This window comes from Aricia agestis, chromosome 1 (assembly GCF_905147365.1).
Source record: "Aricia agestis chromosome 1, ilAriAges1.1, whole genome shotgun sequence".
NCBI classification, from domain to species: Eukaryota; Metazoa; Arthropoda; class Insecta; order Lepidoptera; family Lycaenidae; genus Aricia; species Aricia agestis.
Window position 1 is genome coordinate 15,012,491 of NC_056406.1, and position 22,390 is coordinate 15,034,880.

General features: G+C 36.4%; 1 protein-coding gene and 1 non-coding gene across 6 annotated transcripts in view; both read right to left on the minus strand.

The window, feature by feature from the left end:
- LOC121740497 (whirlin) overlaps positions 1 to 22,390 on the minus strand; it is a 79,229-nt gene that overhangs the window by 24,459 nt on the left and 32,380 nt on the right. For 3 of the 5 annotated variants that reach the window (XM_042133233.1, XM_042133208.1, XM_042133224.1), the window contains exons 9-15: positions 20,348 to 20,514; positions 19,098 to 19,281; positions 18,812 to 18,919; positions 16,987 to 17,064; positions 16,310 to 16,401; positions 15,142 to 15,205; positions 3,811 to 3,912 (exon numbers count right to left, since the gene is read on the minus strand). In XM_042133233.1, the coding sequence (XP_041989167.1) occupies positions 3,811 to 3,912; positions 15,142 to 15,205; positions 16,310 to 16,401; positions 16,987 to 17,064; positions 18,812 to 18,919; positions 19,098 to 19,281; positions 20,348 to 20,514 (795 nt within the window). The remainder of the gene's footprint in view (positions 1 to 3,810; positions 3,913 to 15,141; positions 15,206 to 16,309; positions 16,402 to 16,986; positions 17,065 to 18,811; positions 18,920 to 19,097; positions 19,282 to 20,347; positions 20,515 to 22,390) is intronic. The other 2 variants (XM_042133216.1, XM_042133242.1) reach the window with 2 other exon arrangements.
- On the minus strand, positions 12,029 to 12,100 carry Trnap-cgg. The gene has a single exon. It is a non-coding gene; the product is annotated as a tRNA-Pro (tRNA).

The window sequence follows — 22,390 nt, forward strand, 5'->3', positions numbered from 1 at the left end:
ATATTAAAAATACTGATACAATACCTAAGCGGGCCCGTAGACGATCAATTTTATTGTGCAATATCACGTAATATTATGCAATGTTATTGACCGTCTAGGCTTAGTATTGAACGCGCCCGCTTTTCAATCTTATTGTCAAATAAGTTGTTTAATAAAATATTGTTCAATATTATTGTAGGTCCAGGGTCCCGCTAAGTTGGTATGACCCATTGTACTTTATTAATGTTTTTATTAATTCCCTATTTTCTAGGCTACACAAACCCCCTCACCATGGAGAGCTGGTTGGGCGACGTGAAGCGCGTGAGGATTCCGCGGCCGAAGTTCGAGCGCAAGTACCCCACGGAGCCGCCCAAAGACTACCTCGACGACTGCCCCGACCTCGCCCGCACCAGGCTCCGCGACAACAAGGACATCACAAAAGCCACGGAGGAGCTCAGGCGGTCGCTCCAGGAGAAACTTTAGTTCGTAAATTAGTTAGACGCCCTTAGAAATTAATCGTATCCTTCATTTAATGTGAATAGGTTTGAAGATATTACCGAAATTGTTCCAAATGTATTGTTAGTGAATATTGAAAAACGAGCACTTTTAACCGACATTTTTCCTCGTTCATTTAATATTACTACAATCCTAGAATAATTTAAATGTTTTGTTGTAAATTTCGTGAAATTAATGACCGTTATACGTTTTGGTCGCACCGGCGAATATCCGCGCGCCGGGCTGCAAATCACTTGAATAGCTAACTGCCGACCATAAACTGTGTATTCTATGACCGTCCACGACACACCCACCTGACGTCATATTTCATTTGCCTTTCATCTTCATAAATACGGTAAAACGCTTCTAAAAATATATTATGTCCTTTAAAAAGGAAATCCTATCCTTTTATTGGGTAAATGACAAAAATTCTTTAATAATTAACAGTAAATTATACTTACCAACTTAGGTTTAATTTAAGCTTATTTTTAATGTATTTTAGTTAGTAAGACTGATCGAGATTTAATTAAGTTATATTAGGTACGATAATAAAATCTTATTAAAATTGTGTATTTTTATTTCACTATCACAACACTAGGTTTAGCAATGTTTCGTTAACTTTAAATTAATATACATAGTTAATAAGTATTAAACAAGTAACTTACAGCGACTGAACATAAGAAATTGAAATTATGAACACATTCTTATAAATATCGTTTTTATCTCGAGAATTTTTCACATCTAACGCAACTAATTACGTAACGAAAAAATGTGCACTACTTCTTGTTTCAAATATTGTGAGTAAAAAACAAATATGTAAGTTGCTTTGAAGCGAAAGTGAGATCCATCGAAATAAGAAATCATAATTCATCGGAGCAGTAACCATAATAATAACGCAAAGGAATCGTTGATGACCTAATATCCATTCATACAAACTTGAGAAGCCAGCAAAACACGAGTGACAGTGTCGTACATTTGGCCGACAGCCAAAGTGCTGGGCACGTGGGGAAACTTCTATGCTATTAAGCTCAATTCAATTCCCGCATCATTTTTCTTTGTATACTCTCGCGATGAGGGATGTGACATCCGAATTAACTAATTAAATATAACGGGAAATGTATTCGGCAAAAATTACTACATATTAGGGAATATTAGTCAAAGGTCGGCAGCGGGCGCTACTAGTAAATATAGTTAGTGTCCGACCGAAACTCATTTTTCAGCCGAAACCGAAACCGAACTTTCGGCCTTGCTCTCAGTTTCGGCCGAAACCGAAACCGAAACTTGATAAAACATTTAAATGACGATTATTTACTGAAATTATGTCTTGTAACAATTGTCAAAATATAAGAAAAAGTGCCAAATTGGATATTTTACCTTTTTGTGACATTTGTTAAAATAAATATTATTAATCTTAGACTCGAATATGTTTCCTAGAATTTTTTCAGTATCATATTCCTTTTTTTATACGATTCCAAGTTTTAATGTATTAGAACGAAGGATAACCTTAAAAACATGAGCAGAATTTATTTCAAGACATTTACTATTGAAAAACAATCAATTGCAGACATATTCTTTGTATGGGAAACACGGACATGCAGTCTCACAGACCGCGTTTGAAGTTCAAAAGGAAATTACTAAGTAAATTTGTAATTTAACAGAAAAACAGAATTAGAAGGAACAAATATATAAATTAGGTTTAAAATTTGATATTTTTGTATTTAGGTGATAGCTTGTAGCATGCCTCTTTCATAAGTACCTGAGATATGAGGCATCCATATAAATATTATATTATATTTTTAATTGGAAGTTTAAAATTTGTTTCAAAAGCTTGATAAATCTTTTTATTTGTCGGTGCAAGTAATTTTTACGCTCTTACTTTAATAAATTTTCCGCAAGTACAGCAAAATCTTTTTACGTTCATTTTACACATTTTTGAAGATATTTTTACGCTTTCAAGTACATAAAAAAATCATAATTTCTCTAAAAATTAAACACGCACAATAAGTGCCAGCGGCAAAATTCCCGTTCCAACTCTGATATCTACAAACCATCTCTGAGAATTTTTTAAATCTTAAATTTTTATTTATCTTTGCCTAGAGCTAGACTATAAAAGCATACTTTTTTTATTTATGTTTCTGGTTAATTTTCAATGCAAATAATCGGGTAGTAGCCATTAAATAACAGGCACATGAAAAAATGTTTTTGTCGGCTTGTGTAATGAGGGCCGCAAGTGTGAAGCTTAGGGGGAAGTGGGGTAGATACGATTCTAGCAGAGGTAGGAACGGTTTGTGAGACTGCGCGTCCATAGTTAAAGGTTAATTATTTTACATATAAATAAAACGCGTGGTAAAAGGAAAAGAATGAGGCGAGATGATTGACTAGATAAATCTTAGACAATTTGCTGAAAATAAAACGAAGAACAAAGAAAAACAAAATATATACTTAGTAATTTGGCAGTAATTTGCAAAACATAACCTCAAAACACGATTAAAATATGGACGGTGGCGAGATGAGCCGGGGTCTCGCTGGCGAGGAAGCACGAGTTAACCGAACGACACACGAATACTAGAGTTTCGGCAGGGCCGAAAGTTTCGGCTATAATTTGGCCGAAACCGAAACTAAGGCCGAAACTGGATTTTTCGGCCGAAACTGGCCGAAACCGAAACCGAAAGTTCGTGTTGGTGGTGCCTAAAGCGTGAATACATTGTAGTAATTAAGTCAATCCTATCACTTATTCATATTAAATTGTATTATAATAATATATGTATGTTCCTATTCCTATATTATGTTGCTGTAATTTTGTCAATGAGCCCGATAATGACTCATGCTTAAAAATAATAAAGTATGGGGTCACAAAGGTACCTACAATTACCATTACCTTAGTATGTTTTGATGCGAATTCCAGGATGACAATTAAGTATTTTCACAGACATAGGTTAATATTTAATGCCACTACAATGCCCATATTTTAATGTGTTGTTAAAGTTCAGTTACACTTTGATATAGTGAAGCTTCATCATCTGCGAAATTATCCGAGCCTTAAAAATAAAAAATCATATACCAATTTGATTTACGGGTATCTCATAATATTATATATAAACAGTCGTAAAAATGAATTCCATACCGGAGTTCGGAACTCCACGAGAAATTTGTGCAAAAAGTCTACAGTCAGGAAAAGTTGCTATCGGCATCAAATTAAATAACTTGAAGCGCTCTTTTATTCAAAAAGTATACATAACCTAATTTTGTTCGCAAACCGAGGGCGCTTTCAGCCGAGCCCGATGTCGTCAAAAGAGGGTTAAAAATAACAAGCAGATAAATGTCGGGAATACTCACAGCGTCGTCATAGTGCTGCGTGTGCAGAGCGGTGGTGCTGCCCTCCCGGGAATTACATGGAGAAGAATGCCGCCTCGAACGGCGACCTTCCTCCTCGTACTCCTGGACAGATACAAACACGTCAGATACCACCGTCGTCGCAGCGACCAATAGAACAGTAAGTATTGCGTTTAAGCCGAATTAGGACACCACACGGAAACACATACACTCACATGCAGGAAAGAAAACTGAAAAGCTCAAGAGTGGGTCAGTACATAGTAGAGCACTCTAACATAGTACGGTGTGGATAATAACGTCAGTACGAAACTCTCAGAGAGGAAATGAAAGATACGATCGAAAAGGTGTGAAGCGGTGTCGAAGCTCAGTGAGACTAAGGGACGGGGGCTAAATGTGTTTGGATGCTTTCATTGATTTTTCAAGCTATTTCCGAGTAAACTATTGTCACGAACTCTACATAGACCAAAACATAGGTGCTATACAAAATTGTCTAATGTATTTGTATACGTATAGACAAGGCACAGGTAAAAATCTATGGAGTCGATTATATTACAAGAAATGTTCGATTGCTGTTAAATATCCTTTGAGTCGGTATCGAGCAAGGACAATCGCCGGTTGTTACACATGCATGTCTATAAATATATTATTGTATAACAGCATACATCGCGGTACCCGGGCACAGGGCACCTGCGCGGGGTTGCGTGCGACTCGACTAGAATTTCTTGTTCGCGTTATCGTTTCGTTGATATTCTTATAGTTATAAAAGTTCTCTGATATTGTAGTCACGCGATGAATTGTTCAACTTTGACCTTAGTTAAGTCTTGTTATGAATTTGATTGATTTTGGTGTTTGGAGCTGACGGTTCGTCAATTAGCCATTTGATGAATTGAAAAATATGCAGAGTAATAATGTTTTATTTAAAACATATTTCAAAAATATACCTAACACATTTAATAAAAATTATAAAAAATTTAATAGAAGTTCCCTTTTACATAAGAATAATATGAGTGGATATCGTATAAAGACTAAACTAAATGTACACCAGCTAAGCTACTTGAAAATAGTTGTCGAAAATTGGTTTTGTTTCTATCAGAGATTTACAGATTGAAATTTTGTATATTATCCAACGCTAGATGCAAACCCGCCTAATATAAACTTTTTGTAATATTCACGAATCTACATTTAGGTATTGTATTGACACACAAAAAATATATATTTTTGCTTTTCAGTACTTCTTGAAAAACAATAACTACTAAACTATTTTACTACAGAATTTCAATCTGCATACTCTGAACATAGTTTCTATGGTATCAGCATTGTCTAGTAGCAACTTATGATTTGCTACTTATCGCGAGCTTTTTTGTAAGTAGGGTTCTTAAAGTACTTCAGATGTAATGAAGTAGTTTGTGAAAGGTCGAATACTCATTTAAAACTTGTTTCATAAGTGGCGTGTTTTCGAGGTCAAGTGCATGCGATAAACACACTCGGAACACCCTCAAGACCTATTCGCGTGTATCTCGTTTGATAGGGAATATTAAATAGGGCATCATGAGCGACTTGTATCTGAGACGAGAATTCATGTTACAATTATTGACTTTATCATCCTTTATGCTGGAATGACTCTACCACCTTAGTCTACTGCTTGCAAAATGAAAATGTATGTATTTATCAAATGTTTTGTTAAAGTTTTCAAAGTTATGAAGTTCTCAGTATTTTTAACGCCCGACAAAAAAGAGTAGTATTTTAAGTTTGAAACGTCTGTCCGTCTGTCTATCTGCCTGTCAATTTGTGTGTCTGTCTTGGGCTCATGGTAACCTGTAGGATGTGGTTAACATACTTATTGAAACGCTATTTTGCCCGCGGCTTCGCTCGCGTAAAGAAGTATCATTATATACAAACTTTCATCCCCTATTTTAACCCCTTGGCGGTGTAATTGATCAAAATCCTTTCTTAGCGGATGCCTACGTCATAACATCTACCTGCATGCCAAATTTCAGCCCGATCGGTCTAGTGGTTTAGACTGTGCGTTGATAGATCACCACGTCAGTCACCTTTGAGTTTTATATATATTATAGATATACCTAATTTATAAATATAAAATTATAAGTAGGTATGTAACAGTTTTCTGTACCGTATAAAAGTTGCAGGCAGCAGGCTGCAGGCATCTGCAGGCGCCTTTCACTTCCATTTTACAATTTGTTGGTTAAAGACAAACACGATAAACTTGTCAGGCGTTACTAATGTTTCTTCTTGTTTTGTTTTAAATAATAATTCATCTTCAGGCAATTATTATTTCTACATTATTATTTTTACTACTTTAATAGACTGTCAGTTATCACGTTATTGAATAAAAATATTCTAAAAAACTAGATGAAACGACTTAATTCGAGCAGAAATTCATTTATTGCAAAGGAATTGTATTTTTTTCCTGATGAACACTAAGCTATACTTATTATTTCCCAGAGCCTAAAATGTCTTCAGCGGTATAAACGTGAAGAGAAACATTTATTACAAACAATAATGATAAAAATATTTACTTTACTCATAGCCCGTTGTTCCAACGTTCTATTGAATATAGCGACACCGCATATTGAATATTTTGTCAAACTGCTACATTTTTTATAGAAAGCTATAACAGAAAGCCAATTTAAATAATTTACAGGATGAAGAGGGAATGTCGAGGATCGGGTCGCGACTCGCGGGGAACAATGAGCCCGCTGTATAAGTGGAACTATTATGTCAGAACTACATAGTGCACTGTTACTATATCATTTAGGTTGCCATTTTGTTTGCTTTCCATTAGTTTGCAAATAGTAAATTGCTTAATTGACTTTTCAAACTCAAATATTGTTTTCTGCATTCTAAGCAGGAATTGCGATTTTGCAGAAATTAATTCTAAAATAATTTTTACACCTGGCCAATGAATTGAAAATAATTTGTTGAGGCTGACAAAAATGTACAAATCACATACCTTATTCAATAGCGAACGATATGATTGAAACTAGAAATTCATGTGAATTCCATACAAGGAAATTGAATTTGCTCCAAGAGGAAACTTCATATGCGTTGGGGTGTGATTCACTAGTGGCTGTTACAGCCAAGTTGCTGGTGTAATCTCACTCTGCTTACGACGATAGTTTGATTTATTCGAACCTGATATGACGGACGTGACTCTGTGTATTCAGCAATAATATTTTATGACTGCGTAAGCGTTCTGTGGGTGAATGTTATTTAACTACAGCTGATACTAGTATCATAATATCACAAAACTTGATTTTTGGGAATCGTATGTAAAGGTAAAATATGACTACTTCATAATATGACGAGACTTGAGTTTTCCCTAAAAATCAGATTCCTATCCGATTCCCTAATCGGATAGGAATCTGACAAAGGACAAAAACCCAACGAAGACTTAGCCATAAATCTTTGCGTGTGTTTTTCTGTCTGTTGCTAGACGGTATTACTTTTCTCCACTATTACAAAAGATGCTACAATTAAATTATTATTATGGATGGCTCACATACAAGGAATTTAGTTTTATATATATTTTGTACGGAGCCTTTCATGCGCATATTCGTTTCAGACTTGTTTTATTGATGATTTTAAAGTCTGTTTTGCGATATGAACAAAACTGGCAACCACCTTATATTCTGGAGTAGATACCTACTTGAACATAAATTTGCATAATTATATTATGATTAGTGTAAGTCTTCGTTGCGCAAACTCTGCCTGTACTAACGTGTAGGTACGCGAATGCGAATGAAACTTTATAATTACTTTAACTAATAATTAATCACCCTGTCTCCGGAACTAGAAATGGGGCAAAAGTTATACACGGTGCTTGTAATATTAATATAACCATATACACATACAGCCACTAGGTAAGATAAAGATAGCTTGGATATAACTCGTAGTGTCATCGCTTAACCCATTCAGTGCCGAGCCCGCCCATCGGCGGGCAAATATTTTTAACTCACATGCCGAGACTCCCCATGGGCGGGTTGATTCTAAACTGCACATATACACGTTTTACGCACGATACAGTACATGTATTAACAGAGCATTTGAAACGATTCATGACGGAATCTGAAGCTTCGTGCCGAAAACGCCACGGGCGGGCAAAAATACATTTAAATCGAGATGCCGAAACCGCCGATATGGGCGGGCTGCATAGTAAGGTATTGCGGCACCTGGGTAAGATCGTTACTTTTCGGAAAGGCAGTGAATGAGTTAAAAATTGCAGGACTTTGTTGATATTCTCTTCTAGTATGATCAAGGATAGTAATATATCTTGAAAGTGGAAATCCATCCCATTTATTCCCGGAGGGTTTCTTTCAGGGTATTTGGACATCACGCACGATGCAACTTATTCTAAAGATGCATCGTGCGTGATGTCGAAATGAAGCTACTGTAATATGTCACATTTGTTCGTAATATAATCAAGTCATTGACTTTACCTGCTATCAGCTATGTAAATATACAATTTCATTCTGGTTTATAAAATTAGGTATGAAACTTACAATTTCAATCGTGATTTTTTACAGAACACTCCAGCTAATTAAAATAATTTTCTTTCGTAATGTAGCTTCTCGTATCTGTATATTTTCGAAACCACACTCCACTTAAGCAGATTACCCGGAATGTACACGGAAAATAAAATCCGAGCAGCAGTCGGAAGGCGCATGGTTTATAGCCTCGCTATTTCGTTCAGGTAAGTGTCGCAGATTAGGACCACCTCGACTTCCCGACCCGGAGCTTAATTGATTTACAGTCTACCTTTGAATGATCGATCGTTATTGTTCATGCAGCAGCCTTCGAGAACACTTTTTATTGTGAGTTCAGCTGAAATCTATGAAACTTACATTTCTGGCCGAATTGTTTCTGACGTGCCTTTAGCGTGCCTTATATGAAAAACAGTAAATATTCGTAATAATAAGGGGATGAAGAAATTCACGGTTTTGTTATAAATTAGTTGTCAACCCCTTGCCAGGTAAATGTAATGAATATTATAGAGAAAACTACTACGGTCTACGACGCTTTAAAATTTAATAAGTTTTGAAATATATTACTGTAAATATTTTTAAGAGAATACACCAGGGGCTAGAGAAATGAAAAAAAAAGTACGTGTAATATCTATAGCAGCTGTCTCTCTTACCTCAAGCCCATACCGCAGAACGCGATAGAGACAACTGCAGAAAATCAACGATTCGTTGTCCCCTGATTCCTTCTCCAAAAATTAACCGATTTAAGTACTTTTTTCATTAAAGATTAAAGAAAGGCTTGAGCTGTGTTCCTATGTTTTATTTTTTTTTGTATAATCTAGCCAAATCTGTTTTCTGGATGTTTGAACACAGCGGAAAATCTGGCCATTTTTTTGGGCTTTTTAAACGATTATATCTTATTTAATAATTAAATTATGAAAAAAAAATAAAACATAGGGACATTGTATTAGTGGCCGTAGATATTCAGGAAAAAAATATAACTCTACTAGGATTATCCAGGGAGGATACAGGGGACAACGTTAGTATGGAAAAAGGGCGGTGTGGACTCCTCTTAAGGCCTGTGTCTTGGCCTTAAATTCGGTTTTTAATGTTGCTGATTTAGTTCTATTCTATGTTTTAATTGTTTCCCACATTCCGAACTGAATACAGGACATTTCTATTTTAACGTTAAGTGCACACCACTCATGATAATATTCATCTAGCCTAATTTGTGTCTACTAACATGGGCGTACCGAGGGGGGGCAGGGGGGGGGGGGCAGCTGCCCCCCCTGGATCATGTTGACGTCCCTACATACTTAGTAGGGACGTCATTATCTCGTAGGGCATTATCTCGTACTTTTATCTATAAAAATTAAACATAAAGAAAATGAATTTTTGCCATTTGTTTGCAATAGTTACTTACAATATTTTTACAACTAAAAATTATTAATTTTTTATTCTTTATAAACACCTAGCTTATGAAAAATCTGATTTGCCCCCCCCCCCTGGCCCAGAACCTGGGTAATTTGCCCCCCCACCCCCCCTGGCTCAGAACCTAGGTACGCCCATGTCTACTAATGTAACTATTACGGCTCGTGTACAAAAATATGGAGGCCATTAACTACATGTTTACTGAGTAATCACTGTCCACATCAAAACACAAACGGTAGATCTAATGACAAACTGGTACAACCAGGCGGCATTCACGATGAGGCTCGTGTTTACATATCATTAGCGACTAATGTGCCGACATCAACGCGAGTTTCCGATGTTTTCCAGCTGAAATTCTAGATAGCTCTCGCATCGAACTCCCGGGGAACTAATCGGATCGAGTACCTTGGCCATGGCGTGTATGTCCATGAGTATGTAGTCGCGGAAAGCGACGCGTCGCCGGCGGCGCGACATGCCGTCTGCTCGCCTGTCGGTCCACTGACGCGCGCTCGCGGAACCACAACACACGACACGCGACGACACGCCGCCCTACACGCCCCTACGTTCCCGCGCAGTTTCACTTTTCAATTTCCACAAAATTAGCGACGTTATCTTCGCCCCGCGCCCAGCGCGAAACTGACATTCCATTGAATTTGTAACTCCACCCGGCGTATATCTCGTTAAAAGCTATGCTCTCCTCATTAACGATGCTCCCCCGAGAGAGCTCAATTAATATTCCACGGGGTTATTATAAATTACCTCACGGCTCACTCCCTCCGGATAACAAACATTCGCTGTACGAAGTCTATTAATATTATACAAAAGTTTGTCCATTAAAGTTGTGTAGTAACCAATAGGGAGTTATAATAGACAATTCGTTACCAAAGCAAGTAGAATTGACAATATTCTAAAGCAAGAACGAGTATAATATTATAATTCGGTTAAAAGCTATGAGGAGCAATATAATGACCGAGGGCATGTAAGTTATTTCCCTAAGACGAGGAGGTCAAGCTATTTGTCTAATGGATGTTCGATAAACTAATACATTACTTGATACTTGTTACAAGGTTCAACACTATGTCAGTAATATTTAACACGTATCTACTCTGTACTTAATGTTAATATTATGTTCTTGTTTAAGCACAAAGAATTGGACCTAAATCTATTTGAGTATTTATTTAAATGAGTTATCAAGCGTTTTATGGCCATAATATTTATTTTTGGAAGTTCTTCCTCTTCATTGAACTCCTAATAACACAAACACGATGTACATTGTACAGTCATGAGATGTTGTAGCATGTACAATGTACATTGTACAATGTACATCATATTCCTAACCCGCAGGCTTCGGCTCATTGCCCCCGCTCCGGTCCATCGGCCTTCGTGTGATTGATGAGATTAGTTCATGCATATTATTGATTTCATCAGATGAAACATTTTCATGTCTGAATTATGTTTGGATTGGTTTATAAGCCCAGGAAGATCTTATAAACACAAAATTTAGCAGTACTTACATATTATTTTAACGGCTTCTAACACAGTAATATTTACTCATATAGAGAATTCAGAGAGAAACTCATGTTTACACAAAAATAACAAAGAGTAATAAGCTCACAATTTTACTCACACATAAATAATTTTTGTAAAAGTTTTTCAATTTACGTGTAGAATGGCCGCCGCGCAGAATAACAAAATTAAAACACATAATTTAAAACTACGGACCAACTGTTAGCCTAAACAAATTTGTATGGCCCATAAAATGATACTGCAAAAGTTTTGATAAAAAAATTCAACGTAAGAAGTGAATGTCTACGACTACGCGTAGCTCGTAGACCCACTACGAAACGCGTAGCACAATATTTTAATAATGTAAAATACGATAAACTGTACATTATCATGAAAATTATTTATTAGTTTATTGTTATATTATATTATATCTATTCCCTATCCTCTTCTGAAAAAAAAAATCTATGACGATTTTTCTTGGACCTTGACAACGTATTAGACAAGGACAAAACATTGTAATTCTACAAGAACCGTATTACACGGTGAAGTTTGTATAAGTACATATAAAATCTTTTTATTAGTAAAGTGTGTTACTATGATAATTAAAATTTATTATTTTAATTACATAATTCATATTAAACGATCGTAATATAAAATTACTCACCCAAAATATTTATGAGTCAATCTACGCTTTTGAATGATTTCAATTAAATTATATTTTTTGACTCAAATTTAACGTAAGACTTTTATGTGATCCTCCAATTTTATATCAACATTTTCTATGTAAACAAAAAATGTCACTCGGGCTCGTCCGGGATTTGAACCCGGGACCTCTCGCACCCGAAGCGAGAATCATACCCCTAGACCAACGAGCCGATGGCTCAATTATCGAAATACTGTATGTGGTGAAAACAATACACTATACTTTTTTTCATTTTAATTTTAATTATTATGGAAGAAAAGGGATAGTGTACACTCACTTTGGGTAGCTTTGAATTGGAACTAAGTTGTGAAAAAGATTCATAATTTTTTTACGTGTAAACTTTTTGATATCTCAATAAAGAGATTGAGTTAAATGAATCGCAAAAATGTTTTATATTAAACGAGAAGCAAAAAAATAAACTGTCGATATCACAATTTTCAAAAAAGCCTTTCCGTAGTGAAGTTGTTGAATGTGTTTTTTGCACGAATTTGAAATCGTGAATAAATAAACTTTCTGTAAACATGTTTTTGTGTTTATCTTTAAAATATAGTAAATTATATTATATATTATTATTTTGAAATCGTTATATTACATGTTTGATGTTTTGCGTAAAACTGAGAAAGTATTGACGACGTTCAAAATCGAAGTAATTTGGGTAACATTGAATGTTTCAAAGTAACCAGTATCATAAAAATATTGTTTTGTTATAAAAATTAAGTTACTTAGCTCTCATTAACATTTTTATTTTTATATTTGTAATGCAAATATGCCCAAAAAAAAAACGAAAAAGTTACCCCCGGCATTAGGAGGTATCTATAACATTCGAGGAAGCCCGAAACAAAATTCGATCTAGTGCGAAGACTCGCTGCGAAGTTTTGAACTTTACAAAATACCCGCAGTTACCTTTTTTTTATAAATTAAAAGACAAGCATAGTAAACCCGTGGGCAAGCCCGTAATTTTCAGTCAAGAAGAAGAAACAATCTTTAAAGTCCATTTCCTACTACGTGATCCCCAAAATGACTGGATATTTTGGGTAACTTTGAATTGCAGTTTAGCTTTGAACCATGGGCGTACCGAGGGGGGGGGCAAGGGGGGCAGCTGCCCCCCCCCCCTGGATCATGTTGACGTCCCTACTAAGTATATTATCTAGTACTTTCATTTATAAAAATTAAAAATAATAAAACGAATTTTTGCCATTTCTTTGCAATACAATACTTTAACAACTACACGGGGCCAGACTGATGTGGTGTGAAGCGTCCATAGATAGGTATTCTTATTCTAATGATAACTACAAAGTATAAGCGGTGTACTTTAAGAAGTTAAGTGGCAATGTACTCATAAATAATAATAACTGATATTATGTAAGAATCGATTCATACGGGGTGTAACAAAATTAAAAAATTAAGTGATAAAACTTTAGGGCGCGTATTCTTCGCGGTTTCTTATATATAGTTCGGTGTGAAAGTGAAAGTAGCAGCGCTGAAAGAGTTACTTTTTTGCTTTTGTATGGTAAAATGTATGTCCCTGGGGCGCTTGCCCGTCACAAATCACAAAAAGAATTACTCTTTCAGTGCTGCTTTTTTCACAGTAAACTCTATATAGGAGATCCATACAGACGCTAAACTATTATCACTTATTTTTGTTACAACCTGTACGGGTCCGCGTAAACGAGCGGTTCGGCCGCTACACCGCGAGATTACAAGCAATCTTATGACAACAAAATCGCGACCGTGCTGCTGTTTTCATAGCTCTTTTCATACAATTGCTTGAGAAAATATTATGAATACATTACATACTTTGCCTAGGTAAGTAATCTATATACATACGTATATAGGTAATCTATATAATTATTCCTAGGCATTGTATGGAATACTTCTTCTATCTTAGACTATGTTTATCCAAACATACTATTATGCCAATGTATTAATGATATTAATAATCATCATAATCACTATAATTATTATGCTATCCATGACTTTTGCAAGTGGCTTCTTACGTCTTTTACACCGTACAGTGGCTTCTTACGTCTTTTACACCGAAAGTTAAAGTAAACTTTTAAAACTTTTCATCTAATTTTTATGCCGCTTGAGGGCTAATTTTGAAAATTCCGTTATAATTAGAACTTGGTTCTATGGCAAGCAAAGTGGTAATTTTTATATTGGGATTGATAAAGCTATTTCTGAATGTGCCTAAATCTCGACTATTTCTATACTCTATCTTCAAAATGTTGAAGTCATCCATCAATCAATCAGCCCGTTTGGGGCTGATTGATTGATGGATTGAGATTCTTGACATAGAACTCACTTTTAACTATCCGTTATCGACTTCAAAAGTTTGAGTGCGGTCTATAAAAATAGTTGAGGATTTCATATATATAAGAATTGCAAAATATGCTGCGAATTCCCTATTGTAAAGAATGCCTGCCTGCCTATACGTTTTAGGCATTCTATACATTGCCTAGGCAGTGTATACAATTCCGGATTATACAGATTGCTGGTAACATAATTATAGTATACCTATGTATACATATATAGTATATCTATGAAGCCATAAATAAGATTTTATGGACAATATTATTATATGATAAAATAAACAGCAAAAACAAAATAAATATATACTTTGGCTTCTAAGGCCTAAGCCCTTCGGCGCCTCGTCCCACAGTGCCCTTTATATCCCCACTGGCGTTCCCCACAATATAACATTCGACAAGAATTCTTTCTCGTAGAGCATGAAATATATGATTTATTCATAACGTCTCTATCTCTGTGCTTATAGCCGCTGTAGCGCATATATACTTTTTAGAATGTGCAATATGATTTAAAAAATGAAGCCATTTAGGTGCATCGAGATAGCGTAGAGAATGTACTTACAGTATATTAATAGATACTGGTTGGAAATGTACTAAAAAACAGCTGAAATTAAAGTGTCTTGGCCGCTATTACCGATATTTTCTCTGCATTGTCGTGCCAATACGGTGCCAATCGGTCGTTTTTGTAAAGTTCAAAATTTTGCCAGATTTACCACCTCCGAGTTTACTCGTGTATAGGAAATAACGGCCACGCAAAGAGGTGAGGTCTACATCTAGCCGTCTCCGCCGCATGCAAGAAGGACGGCGACGGCGACGAGTGCCACTACTCTTGCCGAGCGCCAGGGGCACCCGGGTGACAGATAGGCGCAGGTGAGTCATAGTGTAGTATCTCTGGCAAAATCACCTCGGGCGGGGGGTCCAGGTCTTCGTCCGGGGGAGGCTCTCCGGCCCGCCACGCGCGACTGCTCCTGGCCCACACAACACCACCGTCACACACATACAACGCCAGCCGCCGCGCGACTGTTACCACCTTAACTACCTCCCCGTCTATGCTATGCTATTCTTTATGAAACAATTTCGATTAGTCTCGTGACGAGCGCGGGCGCTCGGTGAGCTATAATGTACGATCGTATTCGGGAGCGATGAAATAAATGTTATAGATAGCAACAGTCAGTTTTTACTATCTGGCGAGTATGCGCATCGAACGTACTCGAGTGATACATAGATAACTTTCGATATACATACTTAAATATAAGTTTATATTAGGATGTTGAAAATTGAGCAAATAATAGTAACATATATACGCATGTATGGAACCTTCAGGCTTAATTAAATTTAAACTCAACCGTTAAAAGCATAAACATAATATACGTCGTACTCGTTATTTCTATATAGTTTTCGATAGTAAAAGCACATACAAGGAAAAGAGGGCGACAACAAACAGGCTTGTAGTTCGTAGCATTCGTCATCGAAATGTGATGCGCTCGAATTCGTCAGTCGTCACACTGAACGCGGACTGAATAGCTGACAAGGCCACAACACATCCACAAGTACCTAACACTGCCAAGTAACATCGATATTCACCACTTCCCAGATTTTAAATAATTAACTGCTAGCACTAGAAAATTTAACAAAGTTTAAGTATCGTCATGTTTATATTCTTCGTGCAGCAGTCGTGAAGCGTTTTACAACCTCGGAACGGCATCACTAGAACGCCGCCGATCGTAAAATGTTGTTTTTGGATGATAACAATCAATTGGATCGCGAAATAAAGGCTCGGGGCTGGCATCGATCCAGCGGCGGCGGCGGGATCGCCCAGAACCGGGAAAAGCTTTCTCCCGCCGATGTAAATGCGAGGGCGAATATACGTCCGTCAAAGAGACTTTGTTTGTACCGTCGCCAATCTTGCATTTAACGTACAAAATTTATGGCTCCTATCTACGCCGAATTATCTGGTCGCATCGAGTCCTAATAAAATTTTGAAAAACAAAACTCGGAGTAGTTTTACACTTAATCTAAAAGAAAAGGGTTGCTCAGGAGAATATTGAGTTGTAGTGGTTGTTTTCGGTCACCTGTAAGCCTGATCGTGGGGCGGGAGACCCAGGCCGGAATCCTCGGAGGGCGAGCGGTGGTCAACCACTAGCGGTACTTCCGCCGGCACCTCCTATAACAACAATCTCTACCTCACCGCCTGTGCGACGTTAGCCGGGACCCGCTCCGAGATAACATCGCTACTAACAGAACCGTGAACGTCTGTCTTGTCACCTCTCATCGTATATGTATATATGTTAGTATATCCTTTTGAATTTTATCGCGATTTCTCGACTCTCCGACGGGAGTGAAGCTCGAATTCCAATATGAAAATTTGAAATGACTCGTTCGACTGATCATACAGTACACTAGTGTCTAATTAGGTCAGTATAATTTATGATATGCTCATATAGAAGCAACAAAATTTAAAAGGCCGTTATCTCTATAGCGATATGATGCAACACAATCGGATCTACACATATTCGATCACCGGGCCCGATCGCTCGTGTTCGCGACAAATTCTAGGCGAATTCGGCACAGACAGAGACAATCTACATAGAAAATAGAAAACCTTTACATCGAAATGATCTAATAATCGTATAATACGAATATGTGTAGCTAGGGAGACTATATAAAGTATCATTGTATCATATCGGGTCATCGAAGTCTATACATACACATGCAACATGAACTACTAGGAGGCGTGCACAGCACTCACCGGGTCGTGCAGGTCGTGCATGGTGGAGGACGGCAGCATGTGCCGCTCCGCGCCGCCGACGCCGCCGACCACGCCGCGCTACAACAATTCATAACATCTCATTACTTATATTGGGAATTACGAATAATAAATAATGTATTTCGATGTCTGAGGGGTTGTTTCGCAATCGCCTAAATAGCGCATACTTAGCTTACTGAGAAATTTTATTGCTGGTATTATCGGTACAAAGTACAACAACAAAAATTTTTAAAACAAGCCCTCAGGACTTTTGAATTGCGGTTTTATTGCAACTAAGTAATTAATAATCGTCTCTAAGTGCGACAGTAAATGCTAAGTTTCATTGTTAATGCGCATTTAAAACATTATACTGCCCCGCTTACTTGACATGTTTTATACAGAAAGTGCTTGGCGTGGCACATCACTAAAATTAGAGCGTAACCGATACTTTGAAAACATTGCAAAGAACAACTTGTACTTACACAAATGTCAGCTCGAGTCGCCTGACATTTTTATTTTGGTCTAGACTTTGAGTGTTTATTTTAAAACGAAATATGTAAGACAAGCTCTATAGTTTTTTTTGTTTAACTCTATAGTTTTAAAGGCTTACAGGAACTTATGAGTATACAGGAAGCAACAAAACAAAGAGACAAAAATTTTGGGTCTGACCGTGTGTATGAGTTGTATGAGTAAAGAGTATTACTATGAAATTGTGTAAGAAAATTCATGACTATGGGATAGTTCTTTTAGAAATATAAAAGTAAAAAAGTATCTCTTTAAATAAGTAATGTGGGACATAATAATATAATATACGTCGTTAATATCACTTACTTTTCTTAATCCTAAATATATTATATATATATATATATATATATATATATATATATATATATATATATATATATATATATATATATATATATATATATATATATATATATATATATATATATATATATATATATATATATATATATATATATATATATATATATATATATATATACCATGATGGCATTCCACTATTTTTAAATTGTACTTACAGCTTACTTCTCTTTTAACATTATTTTATATTAAATTGCATCGTACAAAAGGCATGAAATAAAGCTGACCTATTTAAGAACAAAGTAAAATCCTTGGAAGGAAAAAGAACCTTAAAGGAGCGGTTAAAAAACCTTTTAAATGTTGCGGTGGAGATTGGACGTAACTCTTAAGTCGGTCTTAAAAAGGCGGCACAAAAGGGGCAGGCTAATTATGAAAAATAATTACGGTACCTAACAACTTTTATTTGACTTATTGAAACATAATTTCGTAGCAACATTTCAAATGTATATTTTTCATATTTGAAAGTTTGGTCCCTTACCCAAACTTTTAAATATGAAAAATATAGGTACGTGGAACAAATAATTTTCATCTACTACTTGATATTGGCTTAAAATCTAACTCTACATTTTGATACCGATGCGTCGAAGCACAGCTTTACATTAATGTAAATATTCTTAAACTATTACTAATAAAAACTAATACACGTATTTCTAACTCTTTATTTAACAAAATAAATTTAATATAAAGAAATGAAAGCAAGAAATGAAAAATACAACCTTTAACATTTTTCCCTGGCATTTTAACTATTTTCACTGTAACCTCTACCTAATAGTTAAAATGCAAACATTACAGCAATGCAGTTATAGATGCATACCATGTTTACTTTAAAAACGTATAATGACCTATACTATATTTGCTACCTGTATAAACACAGGTAAATTTTAAAATTTACTCACTATATTATAATAGTATAACAGGTCGAAGAAAAAAAAAAATTAAATACCTTAATATGATGATCTGCTATCTCCTCGTTTCTTCTGTAAACTAGCTCGTCGAATCGTGGCCTGTCTTCGGGCAACAAGAACTCCCGAATTTCAGTCAGTAAGGAATACTGCAACAAGAACATGCCAAATCAATGAAAATCACTTTTTTAATGTTAACAACGTGGTAAAACTTTTTATCATACAGGTGCTGTAATATTTTAAAGATTAAATTCATATATCGGTCAAAGAAGAGTTCAGGAACATTCTACTATTGGGGAACATTGTACCATAAGGGGTATTCAGTACCTTCTGCGGCGTATCCAGTAGGTCCCTGAGGACGGTGAGGAAGGCGTCCGGCGCGAGGCGGCGGCCGGCGTACTCCTCCATGTAGTAGGCGAGCGCTGGCAGGTCGCTCTGCGGCAGCAGCGACTTGGCCTTCTGCTCCACGGCCACCGCCGCCGCGCCGCGCTTCCTCCCCCATCCGCTTATTCTATAAAAAGCAATGGTTCAAAATCTTCTTAGTTCTTACTTCCAAGTTGTCTTACGGCCGTTCCCAATATTTGATCTATCTCTGGTTTTGCCTTACTAGAGATAGGAATAGCTCACATTTGACATAAAATATATGTCTCTAATGTCTAATCTGAGCTATTCCTATCTCTAGTAGGGCAAAACCAGAGATAGATCAAATATTGGGAACGGCCGTTAGTCAGTTTTGACACTAAAAGTGTCATATCATAAAGCAGTAAATTGTAAGCCATACACGCTACGGTCTACCGGCACAATAGACATAATGACCAGTAGTTCGACTGCAAAGAAACGGACAGGTTTCAATATCTGTCAAATTCGTCGGGTTTCACTAGGATTATGAACGGAATGTGCCTCGCGCTGGCTGATATTATTTATTTTTAAATATTTAAAATAAAGATTTCAAAATTAAATTCTGACAATTTTAATCGCATGTGCCAAAACTCAATCAACATTACGACCAAAGAGGAACACGTCCAGCGAATATGTCATAGTTTTAAATTCGTAGGTAACAAGTTAACAACCCTAGCGACGATTTTCGTCATAATACGTCAAATTTAAAAATTTCAACATCAGTTCTAAGTCGGTATACTCTATCATTCTGTCTACTCTGCTACCGGAGAGGTCACCTGTGCAGTTATGCCTGCGCAGGTGTTATTTTCGATTTTGCGCCGGTCGCCTGCGCAGGCTCAAAAAACTGCACAGGTATATTCCCACACACAATCCGATCTACCAGCACAGGTATATCTGCACAGTTGTACCTCTCCGCCATAAACCTATAATGCTACGACAGTATATATTATGTCTATGCTCTCCGACCTCCGGTACGTGTATGGCAGCCATTATTAATGCGAAAGGAATGTGGTGACATTTTCATTTGACATTATCTTCATAGATACGTACTTTCTGCAAAGGTGCATATGGAATAATCTGTTTTCATGTAATCCTTGTAACTTTTCAAGTTCAAGAGCTCTTTCCATTAGTTTCTAGAATATGAATAAATTTCAATCTCCTTAACCGATATAACGTACCTGGGCGCGGCGTCCCGCTCGCCGTAGGCGGTGCAGGCGTGCGGCACCTTGCCCACGTCGCGGACCAGCAGCGACATGCGCTTGTGGTACTTGAGCTGCGCCACCGCCTCGTCGTGCGTCACGTCGATGAACGACTGCCCGTTCACCTCCAGGATCTGGTCCCCAACCTGGTGAAATTGTTATTTTGGAAAAAAACGGAAGCAACAAAATTTCTATACGCTTTTGTATCATGTGTGCGGCTTGGACCACATACGTCTTAAAAAAGTAGGTAAACGTTGATACCCTTAATAACAATTACTGCAATGCATCATTAAGGTACAGCTTGGCAGCGGACGACATGAAGCAACCGCAGACGACGTGTCGTCGGGACACTACTGGTTTCTATGTATTTCTATGACATAATCTGCGCAGCTAGCGACACGAAGCTAGCGACACTAATTCATAGAAATACATAGAAACCAATAGTGTCGCGACGACACGTCGTCTGCTGCAGCTTTATGTAGCCGGTTTCCAACCTTTAATCATATTTTTTATTGAATGAAGGCGCTGCTGCTGCTGCTGGTATAAGTCTTGTAATAACTCATGTTTAGTAGGTACATCTCAAACATACGTCGTATCTATATAAGACAGTTAACGGTTATATAACTCTCATACATACTTGTAAGTAAACTCTACCTTGACTCTACCTTACACATTAATCAAACCGTGTCGCCTGATAATCTCAACTCCCGGGCGCCTGATATATGACAAGCAATTAAGACGTCAGCCAAAGTTTCCACCTTACATCATTTGCTTCTGCGTTATATCTGGTAATATTATGAGGTACTATAGAAACTACGAGACTATTATCAAGATTTCAAAGTCAGAAAGTTGAAAGTTTTGGACCAATAACTATTTTAGCTTTTAATGCAAGCAATCAAAGTCTTTCCTCCTGATAATAATATTAGTTTAGATAACATACGTATCATAAAAATGGTTCGTAAATCGGACCTAATAAAGTGCAAAGTAATGTCACTTTTATCAGTCATGGAATGGTAATAATTTAAAGTCATATTATGCGGACTACATTAATTTACATAGGTAATAAACAACAGTATAAAAAATCAACTACGATAATTTTACGATTACATTAAAGACTTTTGAGTTTTTAATAATAATCTAATCTCTTTTATTAAATATGAATCCTTTTCCAATTATGGTTTCCCTTTATTTCTTTAATTTTTCGGTCGCGAATTAAATTTATCCAAAAAAGTACTTCCTCGAATAATGCAACGCGGACAGAACCAAGTTAGCAAGGAATAAAGAAAAATATCGCTTGGAATTAATTATCTCCTAGAACTAAAAACAGAATCTCCAAGTTCTTTTGTCGAAGAATAAACTATTGATTAGTCTGCACGTGCGCTATCTAACTGAGAAAGTTATGAAGAATTCAAGAAACTTCTGACGTAAGCATCTTCATTAATTTTTAAACTCTGCATTAGTTATAAACACGTAGCATTTTATGGCACTATTCTAGAGTATTGCACTTAACATTTTATTTATTTATTTGTTTTATAGGTACGGTCAGTACATTAAATAAAATTCCTTTATTATTTAATTAATTTAAACGAATAGACTTAATGTTCCTACATAATTCAAATTATTCACTTATTCACAGCAAAAAAATATTTTGCCAAGATTCATTGGAAAATTGTAACAAGTCTAAATAAATTCATAAAATAGCAAACCTCCAGCTCCAGTGAGCGTCGATATAAAATCCAACAAAAACAAAATAAATATTCTTTGCTGTTAAATTTTCGGTGACCCTTTTGCCCTAGTTTCGTGAAAAGTTATATTTTATATCAATAAACACAAATCTCATTTTCCTCCATGAAAATAACGAACAACATGAAAGGAAATTCTTTTAATAGCTCTACTAAATCTTGATACACATAATACGTAGGTCTGAATCTAAATTACGTTTGCGTTACCGGCACCGCTATGCAGTAGATTTATGAATAATAAGTTTCCTTATATTAGATGTATTCTTAGCAAACAAATTAT